Source organism: Callorhinchus milii, unplaced genomic scaffold (genome assembly GCF_018977255.1).
Source record: "Callorhinchus milii isolate IMCB2004 unplaced genomic scaffold, IMCB_Cmil_1.0 Scaffold1, whole genome shotgun sequence".
Classification (NCBI taxonomy): domain Eukaryota; kingdom Metazoa; phylum Chordata; class Chondrichthyes; order Chimaeriformes; family Callorhinchidae; genus Callorhinchus; species Callorhinchus milii.
Window position 1 is genome coordinate 120,827,159 of NW_024704742.1, and position 21,585 is coordinate 120,848,743.

At 42.1% G+C, this 21,585-nt stretch overlaps 1 protein-coding gene across 3 annotated transcripts in view; it reads right to left on the reverse strand.

The window, feature by feature from the left end:
* Positions 1-8,363: 8,363 nt before the first annotated feature.
* Positions 8,364-21,585, reverse strand: part of ipo11 (importin 11) — a 258,056-nt gene continuing 244,834 nt past the window's right edge. For all 3 annotated transcript variants that reach the window (XM_007892133.2, XM_042335013.1, XM_007892131.2), the window contains one exon: positions 8,364-9,316. In XM_007892133.2, the coding sequence (XP_007890324.1) occupies positions 9,152-9,316 (165 nt within the window). In that variant the 3' untranslated portion in view covers positions 8,364-9,151. The remainder of the gene's footprint in view (positions 9,317-21,585) is intronic.

Here is a 21,585-nt window from a genome sequence, read left to right on the forward strand (position 1 = left end):
TATATAAATGCAAATTGTTATTGCAGTTATTGGCTGTTCTTTAACACCTCGTTCCACTGTTCCGTGTTTGAGCCTTGGATATTCAACCTGGGGTGCATAATAGTCAATGACAATGCCGTTCCCACCCAACACCCACGTACACATACTTTCCATCAGAGGTCACTGTACTATGATCAGAAGCTCCTGACTTTGCTACCTTTTTAGCTAGCATTTTGACCCTTCCAACTATTAGTACATCAGGACCCAGGTTCTTGAAAGAAAGAACAACAACTTGCTTTATAGAGTGCGCTTCATGTAGGATAAAAAATGAGTGAAATAATAAACTGGTATTAATATTCCACCAATAAATAACCACTTCTGTATGTAGGTACCAGATGTCTATGTCTCTTGGGTGATCTCAACTTCAACTGAGATGACGATTTGTTCTTTGTTCTGCCTTGTCTAAATCTCTCTTTGAGTCCTCTTGTGTTTTGGGGCATTGGCAATCCCACACTTAATATCAAGGAATATTGAATTTGTGAGCGATGGATAAACAGCTTTTTTGCTCCCAATTTTTCAATCATTAACTGTGTAAATGAGAGTGATTTCAAATTAACTGAAAGCAAACTATTGTGCAGTTTAAATGAACATGTCAGTTTTGAAAGTCTCTCTGCAATAAAAAATGGAACACACCAGAGATGTGACATGTTCGGAGGTATTCCCTTTTTCTAGACGGTGAAACACATGTCTGTCACAGGTTTCTTGTTGACATTTCTGTGACAGATTGAATTTGTCTTTCCACAAAGTAGGTTCTAATCTTCGTCATGTGTTGTGACAGATTGGGAAACATTAAATGTTTTTCCAAACTATTTTAAATTGGCGTGGAACTATAGAAACGTAGGATGCAGTTGGATGACAGCTAACTTTCTTCAGTTGAACATCAACAAGACCTAGGCCCTCCTGAATGGCTCCAGTCAGCGCCTCCACACCTCAGGCGCTGACAATCACCATTCATGGATGTACACTCCACCTCGCTAACCCAGTCCGGAACCTTGGCGTCTTGTTTGAGCTTCAATTATCCTTTCTCCCCCATATCCATGCCATGACCCGCTCTGCCTTGCCCCGAGTAGACTTGGCTGACACTTCAATGCAGTGCAGTGCTGGTGGTGTTCTGCCTTGTTGGATGTAGCATTCTTCAGGTGAGATGTTAAACAAAGGTCCTGTCTGGCTCTTCAGGGGGATGTTAAAGATACCAAAACACTTTCCAAAATGAAAAGGGAGTTTATCTGTGTGTCCTGGCCAACAATTTCCAAATGTAAATTGGTCATTCACTTCCTGACTGTTTGTGGGACATTGCTGTGCACAAGTTGGATGCCGCTTGAGCCCACAAAACAGAGTTGCTGCACTTTACAGTGGATCCTGTGAAGAGTTTGAGAAGCCCTCTTGACATGAACTATAACCAGGCAGGGCAAAACCTTGGGCAAGTTTCCTTACTCCACACGCCTAATAATAATCCCTCCAAAAAACAAAACCAATAATTGGTTATTTTCAATCTACGACTGTTTGTGGGACACTGCTGTGCACAATTGGCTGCCGCGTTTCGCCCACAAATATACAGTCAATTCACTTTACAGCATATTCTGTGAAGCGCTTTGAGACGTCGAGAAGACTTGAAAAGTGCTATATCAACTGCAAGGATTATTATTATAAGTTGCCAAATCAAATGCAAGGATTATTATTATACAAATACAGGCAGTTAAATTTAAATTACTCAAGTGTTTCAGTGAAATAGGACTCCCTTTAATTTCTTGGTTTACCCGAACCTGCTCGCCCTACCCACCTGCTTACTCCCTTCGCTCAGCAGGCACTGGCCTGCTTCATATGCCCTGATCTGCCCATCCCACCCATCGGCGGTCGTGCCTTCAGCCTTCATATCCCCTTCCTCTGGAATTCCAGCTGGAGTCCCTTTGGCTCGCCCCTTCCCACACCTTTAGACATCTTCTCACCCCACCCCTCTTTGGCCTTCCCCCCTCCCAAATCCAAACCCCAGCTCGGGTCAAACCCTCAACTGTCCAGTCCCTTGGGACATTCTACCGAGGTGAAAGATGCTATAAAAATGCAATTTGTTGCAGTTATATTGCTAACCCTAACGCAATGATGGGATGTTTCGTGTGGACAATAGATTAGTATGATGATGAGTTTCCTTATGTGACACACATCCTTTTTTTTGGCTGACCAAACCCAAATCATTCCACCCCCACCCAGATTCAAACCCCAGTGCCTTGGGACGTCCTTCCAATGTGAAAGGTGCTTTATAAATGTAAATTTGTTGCTGTTCTTTGATTTCCAATCCAGACTGATGCAATGAAATGAATCATGGCAGGAGTAACTCAGTTCTTGAGTTCTAGTTCTGCATCTGGTTATGCTACACCTCATCTCAGTGTACTGGACTGGGTGTCGAAAGTCAATTAAAATGTTATTAACTCAAATTTTGTTTCGATTTGTTTTGTTTGTTTAATAATGGCAAGCTAAAACTCAATAAAAATTGGTATATCAACACTTTCTATAAGCAGTTAAGACAAATAAGAAACCTCAAGAAACACAATTTTTCAGCACAGAAAATTGATCACAGATGTGATCAAGATGTGCACCATGGCAATACAAATTGTATTGATATAATGTTTTGCACATAAAAGAACTCAAAATGCTTCACAAATGTAGTCGAGTACAGAAGCAGGGAAATAAGAGGATTAAATGTGTTGACCAAGGGCAAGTCTGGAGAGAAATATGTTTAGGAAGTTTTTGAAGGCACTTCAAAAAGACTTAATGCTGCCTGCTTCTGATCCCCAGATATTCAGTAACTAATGGGATGCAGTGTGTGCATCATGGAGCTCAAAGAAGATCAATTTACAGGAATATCAAGAAATACTGCAACAAGAAAAATGTACATTTGCATGCAAAGTTGGCCAAGTAAAATAAATACTGTAATTATCAATACTTCTCTCCATAGCTCTAATTTGAGGAAACAATATTTGTATTTGAATACCCTTATGCAATCTGGATGCATCTAATAAGCTGTGACTGATGGTATAGTTGTTATTAGAATCTAGAAATCAGGAAAATAAGTAGCAAGGTAAAGTGATTTTGGAAGAGTTCCAGAGGGCAATTTTGCAGACTCATCCTCCAATCTTGAGAGGCTATTGAGCATGTTCTGCCAGATTATTAATATCGTTTCCCCATCTTTTCTCCAAACCCATTAATACAATCACTTCCTCAGTATCTGTGTTGAGATTGAGTTAAAACACTTCATTCAGTGGAGAATTGAGGGGATTTCACTTTGAACCATGGCTAAAAAATACTGAGTAAAAAAAAGTGTCAAAAATGTCAGTGCTCCACGGCGCTACTCTGCGTGAAGGGTGCTATGTAATTACAAGTATTTGGTGTTATAATCAGCAAAATTGTGTGTAGGATCTGATTGCCCACATTTCTAATGTATCCAAGTGTATGTGTGCTTTGTAGTATAGTAGACCTGGGGCTCTGTCCTCAGTCCCCTACTGTTTAACCTCTACATGCTCCTCCTTGGTGACATCATCTGCAGACATGGGGTCAACTTCCACATGTACACGGATAACACTCAACTCTACCTCTCTGTCTCCACCCTTGATTCCACCACAATTGACGTCCTGACAAACTGTCTGTTTGATATCAAGTCCTAGATGAGAGCCAACTTTCTACAGCTGAATGTCAGCAAGACTGAAGCCCTCTTGAATGACTCGCACCAGCACCTTAGCAACCAAGGCACTGGCAGCATCAGCATCCAGGAATTCACACTCCACCTCACCAAGCCAGTCAGGAACCTGGCCGTTTTGTTTGACCCTCAACTGTCCTTCTCCCCCATATCCATGCCATGAGCCGCTCTGCCTTCCCCCACCTCCGCAACATTGCCCAACTCCGCCACTGTCTCCGCCGAAACCTTCATACACACATTCATCACCTCAAGGCTCGATTACGGAAACTCCTTCCTTGTTGGCATTCCCCAACTCTTCCTTCCATAAGCTGCAGATCATCATGAACACTGGGGCTCATGGCCTCTCTCGCACCAGGCTCCATGACCCCATCGCCCCCACCCTAGCCCGGCTCCACTGGCTCCCCATCCCTCAGAGGATAGAATTAAAAATTCTCATCCTCACTTTCAAGGCCCTCCACGGCTTTGACCCCTTCTACATCTCTAACCTGCTGACCTATATCAACCTGTCCGCTCCCTTCGCTCAGCAAACTCCGGCCTGCTCCAGGTCTCCCGCCCGACCTGCCCTATCATCAGCGACCAGGCTTTCAGCCTCTCTGCCCCCACTCTTTGGAACTCCATCCCACAATGCTTTCGCCTTGCTCCCTCTCTTGCCTCCAAGGCGCAACTCTAGACCCTCCTTTTTAACTGTGCCTTCAGCCGCCCTCCTGCCCTCTCTCATCCCAACCCTGCCCCCCACTCTCGGGTCCTGATCCCTGACTGTTCAGCGCCTTGGGACATCCTCCCGAAGCTAGCAATTTACTTCCAAATACAACACTTTTAGTAACTTTGTTTTCTAGAACAGAAACCCTGAATAAGATGTCAACCAAATTTGTAAACATTTTCTGACTGCAGACTGAACAATGAGCATGTTCTGATACCTTGGGGGCAGAGCTGTTCATTGAAACTACAATTGAGGTGATGCACAAGAAAGAATACTATCTAATGTTATCGGCAGTTATAAGGACTCTGACATGTAATTTAAAAAAAGAGGTGCCAGATTTATTCTGTAGTCTTTGTGGTTTCCTAGAGATATACTCTACTCTTATGGTATAAAGAGATTGTAAGGCTAACCATCTTATCTCAACTATGATCATCTTCAAAAGTACAAAAATCCAGCTAGGCCAACTGCTAATCTTTTACAATAATACATTTTTTTACATTTGGTACAGAAGCTATCCGAACAAAATGATTCAACCAACTTTCCTGGTAACTATTCTAGCTGTACCTTACTCAACAACAACTTGCATTTATCAAGCGCCATTCACAAGTATAACAGCTTGGATTGCTTCATAAAGGTGGGACTGAATACGAGTAAATAAGAGCATATCATTGAAGGATTTAAAATACTTTACTCTGTGTAAAGCAATGCTTTCTGATGAGGTGTATATAACACGTCTCCCTCCACCCCAAAACTGTGCCTTCTTGAACTCCTCGACTTGGTTATCTGAAAGCTTTGTTTGTGGTTTACGATGTCTATTCCATTAAGAATTTTGTGCTGTTTTTGCACGGTGGCTACGGTGAGACTGAATAAGGCAGCAAATGGGTATATTTACTATATTTCAAACTTCTGTTGCTTCTACATAGCCTCCGAGCCCAATTGTGGTAATTAACGTTCTGTGCACCCTCAGAAGCGCTGCAATTATCATTCAAATGACAATAACAAACTCTGAAAAATGAGCCTGAAAATCAGGTGCCAACTGTTCTCACAATCTTGCTATTGTTCAGCCTGCAGAGATCATAAACACATTTTAATGGTGGCTTTTGCACGGCATGAACATTTTGACATTATTATAGTACTTATGCCATTGAGATGTCCGAGCTCGGTCTGGCTCAACAGATCTTCACTATTGAGACAAGATGTAGGAGTCCTGTAGCTCAGTAGTTAGAGCACTCGCCTCGCAAGCGAGAGACCTGGGTTCCATTCCAGGCAGTGCGAAACCTTGGGCAAGTTTCCTTACTCCACACACCTGATAATAATCCCTCAAGAAAAAAGAACAATAATAAATTGATCACTTCAGTCCATGACTGTTTGTGGGACACTGCTGTGCGCAATTGGCTGCTGTGTTTTGCCCACAAATATACAGTCAATTCACTTTACAGTATGTGAAGCGCTTTGAGATGTCTAAAAGACTCCGTGCATTGAGGCTTTTGAGATCCCAACTCAGAGTTGAGTCTTGAGAGGTATGGAGCCGGGACAACAGACTATTTTACAACAAGAGTTGTCTCAGGAGGAAAAATCTTATTGTTGCACCACTTTTACTATGCATTTCTGCGGTTCCGGAGTTTAGCATATAACAGTGGAGTTTCCACGAACTACAGGTTGCTGCATGTTGCTCACCCCGTCCACCAGAGAGCCCCTGCTCAATGTAGTTTCCACCCAAAATCACTCCACCTCTGCTCTCCTCTGCCTTCGAAATCCACCAAAGAATTATAACCCTTGCATTTTATATAGCATATTATGAGGTCATCATATGTCTCAAACCACTTCACAGGATTTTACTGTGAAGAAATATGACTTTTTCTAGGCAAACATAACAGCCAATTTGCACACAGCAATGCCACACAAACCCCCATGAAATCAGTGATCAATTTTACCTGAAGCATCATTGGCCCGTGCATTGGGAGAAACTCCCTTCTCTTTTTTGAATAGTGCCATGGGATCTTTAACGTCCACCTGAACAGCCAGACGTGGCCTCAGTTTAATGTCTCATCTGAAGAACGGCACTTCTATCGTTTTAGTGTAACCCAGCACTACACTGAAGTGTCAGCCTAGAATGTGAGTTTGACGAGTGCTTGAACCCACTACCTGAAGATCACATCGCTCCAGTTCATATTCCAACTGAGATTAGATAACTCACCTCAGACTTGCTTGGGAAGTCCTTCTGATGTGAAAGACGCTATACAAATGTAATTTGTATTCCAACCTGAATCCTGAAAGTAATGAAAGGTTCTAGCTGTGAGGCGAGGCTTCAAAAATTGGGTTTGTTTTCACTGAACTAGGGAAGGTTAAGAGATCTTGAATATTGGGTAATCTTGAGAAGTTAGTGAAACTGCTCTATTCACACTGGTTGGTAAATCGGTTCACCAAGGGGCATAAACTCCTGATCGTCACAACAAGTGTTTTAATAAATAATCCCTTGCTTTTGATAATGTGCTTTATTCCACATCGCCGTGACATCTCAAAGTGCCACAAGAATATTTATTACTGCACAGTGTAGTGACTTGTGTATTTATGGATGAACACAGCCGTTTCCAACAAACAAACATGAAGTGACTGACCAATTTTATTTGAAGGATTGTCGGTCAGGATAGGGGGGATACCTTTTTTGAGTAGTGCAATGGGATCTCTAACATCTACCTGAAAGGCAGACAGGACTTTAGTTTAACATCCCATTTGAAGGACAGCACCTACGACAATATGGTGAATTCCCTAGTAGTGACCTGGAGTGTCAACCTACCGGGGTCTCCAACTAGTCGATCACTGCAAGGTGGCGTTGTCAGGCGTGATCAAAAAGACATGAGGAAGGAGCAATAGAACTTCGTAGTTATTGAGTCAAATTGAAAACAAAGCCAGACACAGAAAGTATTTCATTAATTTGGAAATGAACAAAAATGTTAAAATTGCGGTAAGTATCACTCCTGCCTCTTATTTTGTATTGTGTATGTGTGAAATGCCACCTAGTGGAGATCTAGCCTGATCCAACTATGAACTCAAAGTTCTGACTTAGGGAGAGATCAGACAATGTAAAAGGCTACAAGCAAGAAGAAGGGAATTGGGATTATTGTGGTCTGCTCCAGTGGAGGGACTATTCATAGCAGAGTCTGAATAGCACCGAAGCTGGTAGCACTTTTCTGTATTACTCTCTAACGTTTGTTTGTCCTTTGTACAGAGCAAACCCTCAATAGGCATGTGTGTGGCACAGATGATGAGCAATAATATACATTTTGCAGATCTCAGAATCAGAATGTCCCATCAATCATCTCCAAATATCTTCAGTGAGGATGCCAGGTTATTACTTATGGGGCTCACATGAATTTAATGCACCTTATTTATTTAAAAAAAAATGAAATCCTGCAGATGCTGGAAATCTGAAACAAAAACAGAAGTCAGAAGGTCAGGCAGCATCTTTGGAGAAAGGAAAGTGAGTCAACGTTTTGGGTCCATGACCCTTCGTCAGAACTGATGACCAGAACTCACTCGCCTTTCTCCATAGATGCTGCCTGACCTGCTGAGTGTTCCCAGCGACATCTGTTTTTGTTTACCTTATTTGTATATTCTGTTTTTTGCAAAATTGCAAGCACCATTTGTGTGGTTCACATTCACTGTTCTATGCATTGTAGATAAACATTGTGTATGTGTGTTGCAAATTCAATTGAGGCGTTTAAGAGCTAAATGAATAATTGTCCTTATTGTATAGAGAATTCTGAAAGCTCGGCATTCCTCAGATCAATTCATGAAAAACCTACCCCGTTCGCTTGACCAAACCACAGCAGGGGTTTCTGATCTTGAGTCAGAACTATGTTGAAAAAGGAACCATGGTATATTCAAGGTCAAGTCCCCTAGTCAATCCCTCAGAATGAAACACATTTCAGTGGCTCTGCTAAACAAACAATTTTATTTATTTTCATGGTCAGTCGTTATTAAAGCATTTGAAAATTCCTCTGAATCTTGGTCATCAAATTAAAAAACCCTGCAGAAATAGTGTAGATGCTTGGATTCTCAAAGCAACTCATCTTAATACCTAAAAGATCTGGTTCTGTTCTTTCATCAATTTTAATTATTAAAAAATTCAAAACGCTAAAAAGTAGGTTTTCCAGGTGAAATAAGGCTGATAAAATGCTGTAAGGCTTTACGTTTGCACATTCTTCGGTAAGATAACTCTTGTGGATTCTCATAGTGCTTTTACACAAATTAAATCCACTTTGCATACACAGCAACGTTGATACATTTTGTTAAGATGGTTAACACAATGTATATTAAGCCTCATTTTGTGCATCTGAAGAGGCACTGGCTAAGCAACACCTTTCCCTCAAGAGCTCAACTTTCACCAGATTATTTGTGGTTATAGCATGTCAAACCACTTTTCAATGCCACACGTTTTCCTGCAATTTTCACAACCTTTCAGTTAAGAATTAAAGAAAGTATTTCCTCTGGTCTTTAAATAGTGTCACATACTAAACAACAATGAATTCCCAAACATCTCATTGTGCATTTTGCTTGTTAGCAGCAGATGCCTATCCATATTGCTCTCTTTTTGTTTCTCCGTGGTTTATGCATGAGCGCTGTTCACACAGTGAAGATGGAAGCTTTGGTGATGCTTGCTAGAATTGTGAACCATCGCTTTTTATTTCTCTTCTCCTTCGCCCGAAGGAAACCGGTTCTCCTCACAGGTTTTGTAAAAACTGTTGCAGCTGACGTATAACTTCAGTGTCCACAGTCTCCATCAGAGCCTGGAATCCCTGCTCTCCCATCAATTCTTGTTGTGCCTTCAGCTTCTCATAGACAAACTGCTGCAGGGACACACTGTGTACTGGGTCCTTCAACGCAAGCTGTAGGATGTAGATAACAGCAATAAATATTAACGCAGAAAAAACACCTTTCCTGTGTGGCATATTTACATAGCTGTCTGGTGCATCTGGTCTTCGTCAAGTATTTGAATAATTAGATTTTCTCGGCTGCTTGCACAACCACTATAACATACCTTTTCATTGAATTTTGATTGTTACTTAGACACATATTACATTCTGCACTGTGACAAACATCACTGGCATGGATTATCATATTAGTGCTTATTCCTGGGGGAAAATCATTTTTAAAAATTGCATCTTGCAGAAGCAATATTATTACTAAACAATCAATTTGATAGTATTAAAAGATCAACAGATTTCCACATTTTCCCACTCTTGGCTTCTTTAATACCTCAGGAGTTTGATGTTGACTTTCCTTCAGTTGGAATGATCACTGCATGGCTCGTGATGAAAAAGTCTACAACTTTCTCAGCAAGATTTGATTGAGCAACAAGAAATGTGAAGCAAAGCTATTCTTAGCAGTTTAGTTTGTGGACTTGTCTATGGACAAACCATTATCGGTGCTCCTTAGTCAACAAACCCACTAGAATAGCACAGTCCATTTTCCCTACCCTTTTCCCAGATAACCTTATCTAACCAGATAAGGCTCAATAAGTGCTTAAAAGCCTCGTGAATGGACAATTTTCCTAAAAAAACATTGTATTTACTTGTTGGAAATGATTTAGATTACTTCTTATTTGAGCTCAAATGCACATTGATAATATAGGGCCTTTGACTCAAGAACATCTTAAAGATATTATTTCTGCAAAGGCCACCATTGAATTTCCTTAAATTAACAGGAAGGTTAAATTGTCAGAAATGTTTAACCCTTCATGAGATGAGCAAGACATCAAAACTTTAGAGTCCCCAAATCCCATAGTTTTAGTGTATAAAACTATTTTGTTATAAGATTGTACAGAATTGTGGAAATTTTTTAAATTCATTCTTTATTCTTCAATTAACCAGGTAAAGTTTGAAGCTATATATTGATAAAATGTACCTTTATAGATGCCAGCAGGTAGCTTTCACGAGTAAGGTCAACAACTGTTATGTATTATTACTTTAATTGATTTATAGATTACTCAGCAAATAAAATGCTCCAGGATTATTTTGACCAAGCAATAAATAATTGATGGCCATTTTTCAGGCACCAATGCCCATCAATAAAAAAAAATTCAGTCTCCATCATGAAGAATATTAACAAAGCCACAAGGAATAAATAGAAGAAAATGTTTTCAACTGTACATTACCTTTCAATAACTAGCTAGATAAAGTGGAATGAAGACAGAACACAAAACAAAGAGTGTTCTAAATCATAGATCCCCCTACCCACCACTGAAAGAAACGCTATTGCATGCTACCATGTTTACAGTGTGAAACTGAAATAACAATTCCATATTCTATACAATTGTAATATTGATGCATCCAGTCATGGTTAACATAACTTCCAAAACAATAGGTACGCTTGGTCTGACACAAGAGGTCTTTCCTCCTCTGAGCTCTAGATTCATTAGATAATTGGATTCTAAACATCTGCTTCTCCAGGAAAAAAGGTTGTGCTAATCTCTAGTCTCATCTCATTGAGATTTGTTCATTTTAAACCTTTAGTTCTGCAGCCACAGTGTAATGCAAATAGTCTGTTTATAGCTACATGATTTATGCTTACATAGTACCTTTAATTTTAATTATACTTTTAATTTTTTTTTACCTTTAACTCTGCAGCCCGTGTCCTCTCCCGCACCAAACTCCGTGACCCCATCTCCACCACTCTCACCCGACTCCACTGGCTCCCTATCCTTCAGAGGATCCAGTCCAAGATCCTGGTATTCACATACAAAGGCCTCCATGGCCTCGCCCCACCCAACCTCTGCCACCTCCTAACTCTGTCCAGCACCTTGGGACATCCTCCCTACGTGAAAGGTGCTATACAAATGTAATCTTGTTGTTATTGTAATGGAGAATGAACCTCTCAAAGCTTTCAAAAATTATCATGAGAAACACTGAGCAACAAGTAACCAATAATTATGGATATTGATCAAAATGAGGTGGTTAAAATATACCTTTTAGAAGGATTTCGAAAACATTGGAGAGTGGAAGCAAGGCAAAGCGTTTTTGAAGAAAGTTGCAAGGGATAGAAGATATATCATCAATGCCTCTTAAACATGAATTATGTCCCTTCCTCAATCTTTTTTTCAGTGCAAACTTTGTGAACCTGATAACCTGAAGCCCCAATTCATGGAACCCATCTCTCTCCTCTGAATCCTCTTCAGCCCGTCAACTTACTTTTGAAAGTAATAGTATTTAGCAAATTGAAGGTTATCCAAAACAACAGCCACGCTCGTCTTAATATTTTCTAAACGGGAGGTGATAATTACATAACAACTATCAAGTCTAATTAGAAAACAAATTTCACTGGGTTCTCTGCTTTTTCCATAAGCTTTGAATGTAATTTGATGCAATTTTCCACTATGACAACTTTTGAATTGACAGCATCTCAAAATTGGTTATAAGAACTTCAGTCAAACATCTTAGACATCCCAACTGCAATACAGAAAATATTAGCCATCAAGCTAGAGAGCGGTCATACGTAGAGATACTTAAGTGGTAAAGGACTGAATAAAAATGGAGATGTATGAGGATGGCCAGGATGATGAAAGGCTCATCAAAGCTGAACAAAGGTAAGATTGTAATGTTTCACAATCTGTCACCTTGTGTGAAGGAATACAGTTAGATACTCTGAAACAGAGTTGTTTTAAAATAATTCTGAAGATAAGGATCATAATATGGCATCGTAATGTGTCAAGACAAAACCAGAATAGATCTGGCCTCAGAAAAGAATTATCTGAAGACATTGTTCCATGAAAAAATAGTAAGAACATCTTGAGCTTATATTGCTCCCTCCACGCAGGGTAGCATCTCAGAGCACTTAGTGGTAGAGCCTAACTCTGAGTTGGGGGGGGGGGGGGGGGGGGAGGGGTAGGTGACCGTAAACATGGTCAAAATGGAAGGTTTTCAGGCGGGCCTTAAAAAAGGGGAGAGAGCGAGCAAGGTGGAAGGATTATTGAGGGAGAGTGTTCCAGAATTTCAGGGCGTAGTGGCTAAAAGCACAACTTCCAAATGGTGGAGCAGAGGATGTGAGGGACGAGTAGGAGGCCGGTGCCAGTCAAGCGGATGTGTTTGGTCCAGGTAAGTATGTGGGCAGCAGAGCTCTGAATGAGCTAGATTTTTGGAATAGTGGAGCTGGGGAGACTGGTAAGGAGTGCTTTTGAGTAACCAGGAGAGAGGTGACAAACGCATGCATGAGGGTTTCGGCTGCGTTTGGGGTAAGGTACAATAGGAGGCGAGCAACGTGACGGAGGTGGAAGAAGGTGTCCCTGGTCAGGGACTGGATGTGGGGGAGGAAGGATAGCTGGGGGTCAAACCGGACGCCTAGATTGCACACTGGTTCAGTGAGTCTGAGGGAGAGTCCAAGGATGTTGAGGAGTTTAAACCGAAGGAGTGAAGACGTTGATGGGAGCCAAAGAATATGGCTTACGTCTTGTCTACATTCAGCTGCAGAAAGTTTGCCCTCATCCAGGATAGAACATAATCCCTCCAAAAATAAAAAAACTATAATAAGTTGGTCATTTTCAATCCACGACAGTTTGTGGGACACTGCTGTGCACAATTAGCTGCTGCGTTTCACCCACAAATATACGGTCAATTCACTTTACAGTCTATTCTGTGAAGCGCTTTGAGACGTCGAGAAGACATGAAAATCGCTATATCAAATGCAAGGATTATTATTATTATAACATATGGATGCTGGAGCAGGCAAAGTAGATTTGTGTGTCATCCGCACATACATGTGGAAGTTTACCCCGTGTCTGCGGATGACATCGCCCAGAGGGAGCATATAGATGAGGAAAACAAGAGGACCAATGATGGAACCTTGGGGTACCCGCAGGTGACTGGGCGGGAGTGGGAGAAGAAACCATTTGCTGAGATGAAGTGGAGACGATTGGTTAAGTAGGACTCGAACCATGCAAATGCAGTCCCACTAAAGTGGATGAGGGAGGAGAGAGAGTGGAGAAGGATGGGGTGGTCGACTATTGAACACAGCAGAGAGATCCAGAATGATGAGGAGGCAGAGGGAGCCCTGGTCACAGATAGAGAGAATGTTGTTTGTGACTTTGGCAACCGCTGTCTCTGTGCAGTGGGCAGGATGAAAACCAGACTGCAGGGGCTCGAGGAAGGAGTGGAGAGAGAGGTGTGACCGAAGTTGACCTGCAACATTGTGTTCCTTTGCAAGGAAAGGTAGGTTGTAGATGGGATGGTAACGTGAAAGATTAGCAGGATCGACGGTGGTTTTTTTGAGGAGGGGTGTGATGACAGCGGTTTTCAGTGGGTGGGTGGGGGGGGGGAAAGAACGATGCAGCCAAGCGAATGTTTTCAATCTTTCACACTTGGCGTTTGATGTGAGGACAGAGGGAGTTTGAGGGGTGCACAGTGGAAAACAGTGGCTTTGGGTTGTTTTTGGCCTCCGGGATGACTTTGGAGTTTTGGCTTGTGAAAGGGAGAGGTGCTTGAGCACAAAAGTAACAGTTTAAAGAATTACACTTGGAAGAGGAGTTCAGTGTAATAATAATCCAAAACAATTAAATCAGAGTGCTGCAGTGGAAAATTAGAGTTAAAGGCAGACTTGTTAGAACAGGAATACTTATTTTCTGTCACTATCACAAGGTGCTTACAGGCAATAAGTCTCATGGAGCAATAAGCCTCCTAAAGCCGGAGATAATGGGAAGACTAAATAATGATAATCATTGGGCATCACTAACAAACATAGGCGATTGTTCTATTTATGTCCTGAGAGTGTCTCATGTTGGGTAGATTATGCACTTTTCATGGTGTTTTGGGACATTTTCACAGTGTTTTGCTGAATCCCCATTCCAGCATGAATGTGGTGCAAGGCAGGGAATTGTGAAGTAGTTAGAGCTGAAGACTGACTGCTGAGACCTTAAGGATTGTTTTAGCAGCAGACCAGTTCACACAGCTGCAGTATAAATGTAGGTTGTGTGACTTAATTCGTCCACTGCTCAGAAACGATCTATCAAAGTTCTTGGGCAGTCTGACTCCTAAACACCATCTGTTATTAAAGCTCTATGTATGTTCTTATTGTGCACATGAACAGTTTTCCACAGTGAGAGCGATTGGGAGGCAGAAATATAAATCCAGCTCTCTGTGAGGTGAGGGAGAGAATAAAAATATTAAGTGAATCAATTGAAACTTATTAAATGTCATTAATTCAGAGCCTATTTAGAACCATGGAATGATGGATCAGGAGAAATTAACAAACAGTACACACCAATTAAAACATGGTCTTCTGGGCCTAAAATGTAATAACGAATGTAATGTGTTGCGTGCGCCTTATCAGGGTATGTGAGGGCGCACATGGATGTGGTGCACACAAGGGCGCCTCCCGACTGTTTTAAAGGGAGTGTCCCAAAAAAACGTGCGCACAACTTGTGTGCAATGAAGGAATGTAAAGTAAGGAATGGAATGTTTTTGTATCAGAAGAAAAGGAAAAATGTAAAGATGTTGTATGTTGTGTTTGTTTTGGATTTCTGTTGTACCAAATATTACATTTATTAATAAATATATTTAGAAAAAAATAAAATGCACACGTTGGTGGCAACATTCAAGTTCTGAAGTCGCTGCCCATGTTACTTTCTGCTTGTGCGCAGTACTGAGGAAGCGATGTCAATGGCAGCCTAATGTCATAATGAGGCACCAGAATGTGATTCTACTATACATTACACAAGATCCATTCCTTTCGTACACAATTTAGATCAGGATAAGGGTGACCAAATTGGGGGAGCACAATACTAACTATTGTAAAATGGTAAAAGAAAATTAGCTAACAGTGATAAAAGAGGAATTACAGATTCCTATCAAGAAGATGAAGTCAGAGTATCAGGGAACAAATGACTAGACCATAGAGGTCATAAGTCTAATTACAGGTATGTGGTGAAATACAATTGAGCTCTAAGGAAGAAACTTCTCTGTACTGATTAGGAAGAGTGAGCTTTAGGGTAATGATTCCTTTCTCTGTGGAATGAAACTCACATTAGGATATTTATATTGCTAATGTTGCATGCCAATAAAATATTAAGTTTTAAATGTTTCAGTCCAGAGAACTGGAAGCACAACATATTGGAATGTTGTAATTGGAAGCTCACCATCCATGGTACACACCCCACGTTGCTAAACCAGTCCAGAACCTTGGGGTCTTGTTTGACCCTCAATTATCCTTTCTACCCCACATCTGCGCCATGACCCGCTCTATCTTCCCCCACCTCCGCAACGTCGCCTGGCTCCACCACTGTCTCACACCGCAGGCCACCGAAACCCTCATACACGCCTTCATTATATCGAGGCTCGACTATGCAAACTCACTGCTTGTCGGCCTCCCCAACTCCTCCCTCCACAGACTGCAGATCACCCAGAACTTTGCAGCCCATGTCCTCTCCCCACTAGGCTCCGCGACCCTATCACCCCCATCCTTGCCCAACATCACTTGCTTCCCATCACACAGAGGATACAATTCAAGATCCTGGTCCTCACCTTCAAAGCCCTCCAAGGTCTTACTCCCCCCTACCTCTCCAACCTCCTAACCCCTACCACCCTGTTCACTCCCTCTGCTCAGCGGGCTCCGGCCTGCTTCATGTCCCCCGCTTCGCTCACCCCACTATCGGCAGGCAGGCCTTCCGCCACTCTGCATCTACCCTCTGGAACTCCATCCCGCAGGCCCTCTGTTTCACCCCCTCCCTCCCCACCTTCAAGATCCACCTCAAGACCCTCCTCTTCAACCGTGCTTTCGATCTCCCTACTTCCCCCCCCGCCCTCCCCCACCCAGACCCTCAGCTCGGGTCCATAACTCTGTCTGTCTAGTGCCTTGGGATGTCCTCCCAACGTGAAAGGCGCAATACAAATGTAATTTTATTGTTGTTGTTGGAAGCATTCAATAAAATAGTAGTAGATACAATGCATATGCTGTAAAACGGCATGGTGGCTTAATCAATTAATTTCTCTAACAATTGTTAAGCAATGATGTATAAGTGGCAGTGACAAATGGCATGGAGGTTAGGAGGAACAAAAGGAAAAGACACACAATCTAAGGGAAATTCACTCACACTGTGCAACCAGCGTTAGCTGCCTTCCTTACAGTACTAGCAGAGGCAAAGTAACAGACTGATTGCTGCCGTTTTGGTTGGGAATCTGTAAGCACCAAGGGGAGCTGAACCAGCAAAAAATAATTGTTCCTGAGTCATCAGTGCTCTGCTGATAACACACCAACCAGCCTGTTGTATCGGCAGGACTTGGAGAGGCAGTCCAAGAAAAGCAGTGATTCTTTCCACTCCATTCCTATTAACCCTGCAAACCAAGGCCCTAACTGGCAGGGTGTGTGTACTGCTAGGTTCTGCATTCCATTCCAAACACGGGAATTTCCGTGCGTAGATGGCATACATATGTGGAACTCTAAGTCTAGTTTGACTGAGAGTTCCACGTAGTCAACTATGCTTAAGGCATTGTGATGGGTTTCTTTATGTGTCAGACATTCGGCTGACAACTTTCATTAATGCAGGTAGTTGTTTTAATGCTCTAACATTGTATATTTCTGCAAATATGGGTTTAAAAACTACAAAGGAACACTTGCCGTAATCATTTTTTTCAATTAAATTATAAAATTTAAGCACTAAATATTCTTAAATGTAATTTAGAGGTGAATGACTAGTGAGATTTCATGCAGAGCAGCTGTTGACTCAAACATATTTTGCAACCCATCTAATAATCTTAAATCCAAGCTATTTATTCTTATCTTTGAATTCAATGGTTTTGAAACCCAAGTCTTTTCTCCTCCGATTTAAATGAAAGTGCCTGAATTGAAAAATAAATGAACAGCGTATTTCAGTACCGTTTTCTATCAATTCATTTCATGCTTCGCTTGATTTCACAGACAGTTTGACAGATAATCCAGAGTTACCTTTCAAATTATTGGATCATCAAAGCAGCTATTTTACGCGATGGGTAGACACTGTCAAGTCGATAGTGTGACAAGAAACTATCCAAATGGTTATAAACACATATTCTGCTTCATTCAGCATTTATATAGGACTTTAAATAAGTCACTGTATGGAGCACTATTTTTTTCAGAAAAGAACTGCATTGAGGATGTCAATCTGAGATCTGCAGTGATATAAAAAGAACTCTGATTAATATTTTACCTCACACCACTGTTCATGATCATGCAACATACACATTAAAGCAGTGTTTAATTTTAATGGGATTCTCTGCACTAGGATATTCTGAAAACCCAGTACCTGCCAGGAGTTACATGAATGAGAAATCCTGAGCAAATTGAAGATTACAATTGAGCCTCTGCCTTTCCAAATCAATGGGACACTGAATGCCAGTTATGAAATTGTATTTTTCATACTCAAAGTCGAAGTGGAATAAACTAAACAGTGCATCCCACAGAGCAATGGAACTCTTTCAAACCCATGACAGGTGAACACAAAGCTCCAAGGCTGAATTCTGCATGATTAATTCTGGTTGAAGCAGCCAACACAAACTTTTTAACAGGAGGAGTACTGGGAGAACTGACAAAGTTTGTAATGGTTCTTACCACCCTCTAAGGGCATGATTTCCTGGTCTTTGCTGGATGAAGCAGTGCAATGATGCAAAGCACTCATATCAGCAATTAATGGACAAGGAAAAGAAAGGTCTAGTTCACAGAACTGGATCTCTTGCCAGCTATGAAGTAACAATGAAGCTATGCTACCTTACAGTCTCACCTTATACCCTCACAGCCAGAATGAAGAAGGAAGCAGAGAGGCAGAAGAATGTAAAATAGAAAATCTCGATAAATGAATTGAGCTCAGAGTAGCTAATCCACTTTATAGAATATTTCTATGATTGACATTAGCATACCGATCCAATCTATCTTTTATTATTTTCTCATAATTCTTTTCATGAATCTTACTTAAATTTTACTCTCCCATTTATCCAAAGAACAGCTTTAACAAGAAAATTGATTAAACAACTCTCTCAAAACTTAGCAATTTGGGCTATTTTATTATTCTCTGATTAATACTAAATGTCTCATCTCTTGCTAGTTATGAAGAAAAAACATCTGGACTTGGAACTCATATATAGCCTAAGATTTCAATCATGGGATGAGATCTTAAAGCCCCGTCTGACTGTTCAGGTGGACATTAAAAGAAACTGAGTTTCTCCCGGTGTCCTGGCCAATAATACCCTAAATAAAATTGGTCATTCACTTTGTGGCTGTTTGTGGGACATTGCTGTGAGCAAACTTGATGCCTTGTCACACAGTCACTCTACTTCACAGCATATCCTGTGAAACACTTTGGGACGTCCTCCTGACGTGGAAGGTCCTATAATAATGTAAGGATTATTTTATTGAGCAATATGAATATATGTTTAGTTTAAAATGGGATTTAATTATTGCTTGAAGTTGAAGTGTGGACATTTGGATGATATCTTCTGTATCCATACAGTACCTTTTCTTATGTAAATGTCCAGGAGCTTTAATGCAAACTATTATTGAAGGTGCATTCTGTGACTTAAATATTTATTAATTTGGCCTCATTTTTAATATGTTAAGATTCTAATACATGTGCTTCATATTGAAGACCAGTTGGATTGCTACTTTCCCATTGCTTTCTGAGGTAAGCAATGGAAGTTTCAGTGTTACACAATATCACCAGTTAGTTGCTTATATCACAGATGCTAAACAATAGGATTTCTACCCATCTTAGTTATTGCAGAGCCTGTCAGTCAGACCATGTCAATACAAGAGCATCGCCATTGTAATAAATATGGCTTGGGGGTATATGCTGGTAAGCAAGACAAAATTGCATTTGATAAGCTAAAAATGTAGTAAGGGCAACAAAAATGAATATCTGTAGTTTTACAATTTCCTACATTAATATTAATGTAATAAATTGCGTGCATGGGAAAAGGGAAAAAATTATAATGGCCTGAAAATGGTTCTAAATAATCTTTAGTAAATTCATTCAGATTTTAAAGAGAGATTTAAACATACACAAGTGATGTTGGGATGCAATAAGAAGGGAAATGAAACTGGCTAGAGGAGGAAGCATTGAAGGGGCAGCTGAACCCCACAGCCAAGACTTGAAAGCACTGGATCCCTACAAGGCAATACTCAAGCTGAATAGTGCTCTGGTCAGGCCATACCTGGAGTATTGTATACAGTTCTAGTCAACATAACCTAAGGGTGCTGCCCAGCCCTAGAGGAAGTCCAGAGTAGAGCAATGAGGATGATCCTCAGGTTTGAGAAATGAGCAACAAATTAGATAAATTAGGAATCTTCAGCCTTAAAAGGAGACGTCTCCATGGGGATCTTAGAGAGATAACATCAACAACAAGATTACCTTTGTATTGTGCCTTCCACGTCGGGAGGACGTCCCAAGGCGCTGGGCAGTGTACAGCATTTCAGACCTGAGCTGGGGTCAGGGGGGAGAAGGGAGGGGAGGGGAAGGGGGGTGACCGATGGCATGGTCGAAGAGGAGGGTTTTGAGGCGGGACTTGAAGGAGGCTAAGGAGGGGTTGAGGCGGAGTGATTGGGGGATGGAATTCCAGAGGTTGGGGGCAGAGTGGCTGAAGGCTCTCCCGCCAATGGTGGGGTGGGTGGGTCAGGGGACGTGGAGCAGGCCAGAGCCGGCTGAGCGGAGGGAACGGGCAGGTGGGTAGGGGGTTAGGAGATCACAGACATAGGGTGGGGCGAGACCATTGAAGGCTTTGTAGGTGAGGACCAGGATATTGAACTGAATCCTCTGAAGGATAGTGAGCCAATGGAGTTGGGAGAGAATGGGGGAAGACAGGGTCACGGAGTTTGGTGTGGGAGAACAACAACAACTTGGATTTATATAGCGCCCTCCACGCCGGACAATGTCTCAGAGCGCTTCACAGTAATGGATCCCGGGGCCGAGCCAGGGGGAGGGGGAAGAAGGTGACCAAAGGCGCGGTCGAAAAGAAGGGTCTTCAGCCGAGACCTGAGAATAGGAAGAGAGGGGGCGAGGCGAAGGGAGTGAGGAACGGGCGTAGTGGCTGAAGGCACGGCCGCCGAGGGTGGAGCGAAGGATTCGGGGGACAAAGAGGAGGCCAGAGCCGGTGGAATAATAATAATAATCCTTGCATTTGATATAGCACTTTTCACGTCGGGAGGACGTCCCAAAGCGCTTCACAGAACACACTGTAAAGTGAATTGACTGTATATTTGTTGGCGAACGCGGCTGCCAATTGCGCACAGTAATGTCCCACAAACAGTCGTAGATTGAAAATGACCAATTTATTATTGTTTTTGGTTTTGGAGGGATTATTATTAGGCGTGTGGAGTAAGGAAACTTGCCCAAGGTTTCGCCCTGCCTGGAATTGAACTCAGGTCTCTCACTTGCAAAGTGAGTGCTCTAACCACTGAGCTACAGGACTCCACAAGGCAACGGGCACTGTTGTGAGGAGAGAGGAGAGAGAGGTAGGGGCGTGCAGAGGAGTGGAGGGATTTGAAGACAAGAGTGAGATCTTGAAGTCGATCCTCTCTGGACAGGCAGCCAGTACAGTCTGGCAAGGACTGGGGTAATTGGGGAGTGGAGTTTGGTGCGGGTAAGAGTGCGGGCGGCGGAGTTTTGTATGACCTGGATTTTATGGATTGTAGTGGAGGGGAGACCGGCGAGGAGGGCATTTGAATAGTCCAGCCAGGAGGTGACAAAGGTATGGACCAGGGTTTCAGAGGCTTTTGGAGTGAGGTATTGGCGGAGACAGGCAATGCGTTAGAGGTGGAAGAAAGCGGTGCTGGTGAGGGACCGGATGTGGAGGAGGAAGGATAATTGGTGGTCGAACCTGAACCTTAGGTTGCGTACGGATTCAGAGTTTTAGGGGAGGTCAGGTAGGTGGAGGAGGTGAGAACTGTGTGATTTTAGACGTTGACGAGATCCAAAGAGTATGGCTTCCATCTTATCAACGTTCAGCTGAAGGAAATTTGTGCTCATCCAGCTCCTGATGTCTGACAGGCAGGCTGACAGAACATCAGGGGACTGGGGTTCGCAAAGTGAGGTGGAAAAATAGAGTTGGGTGTCACCTGCATACATGTCGAAATGTACCCCATGTCTGCGGACGACATCCCCAAGAGGGAGTATATAGATCAGAAAGAGGAGGGGGCCAAGGACGGA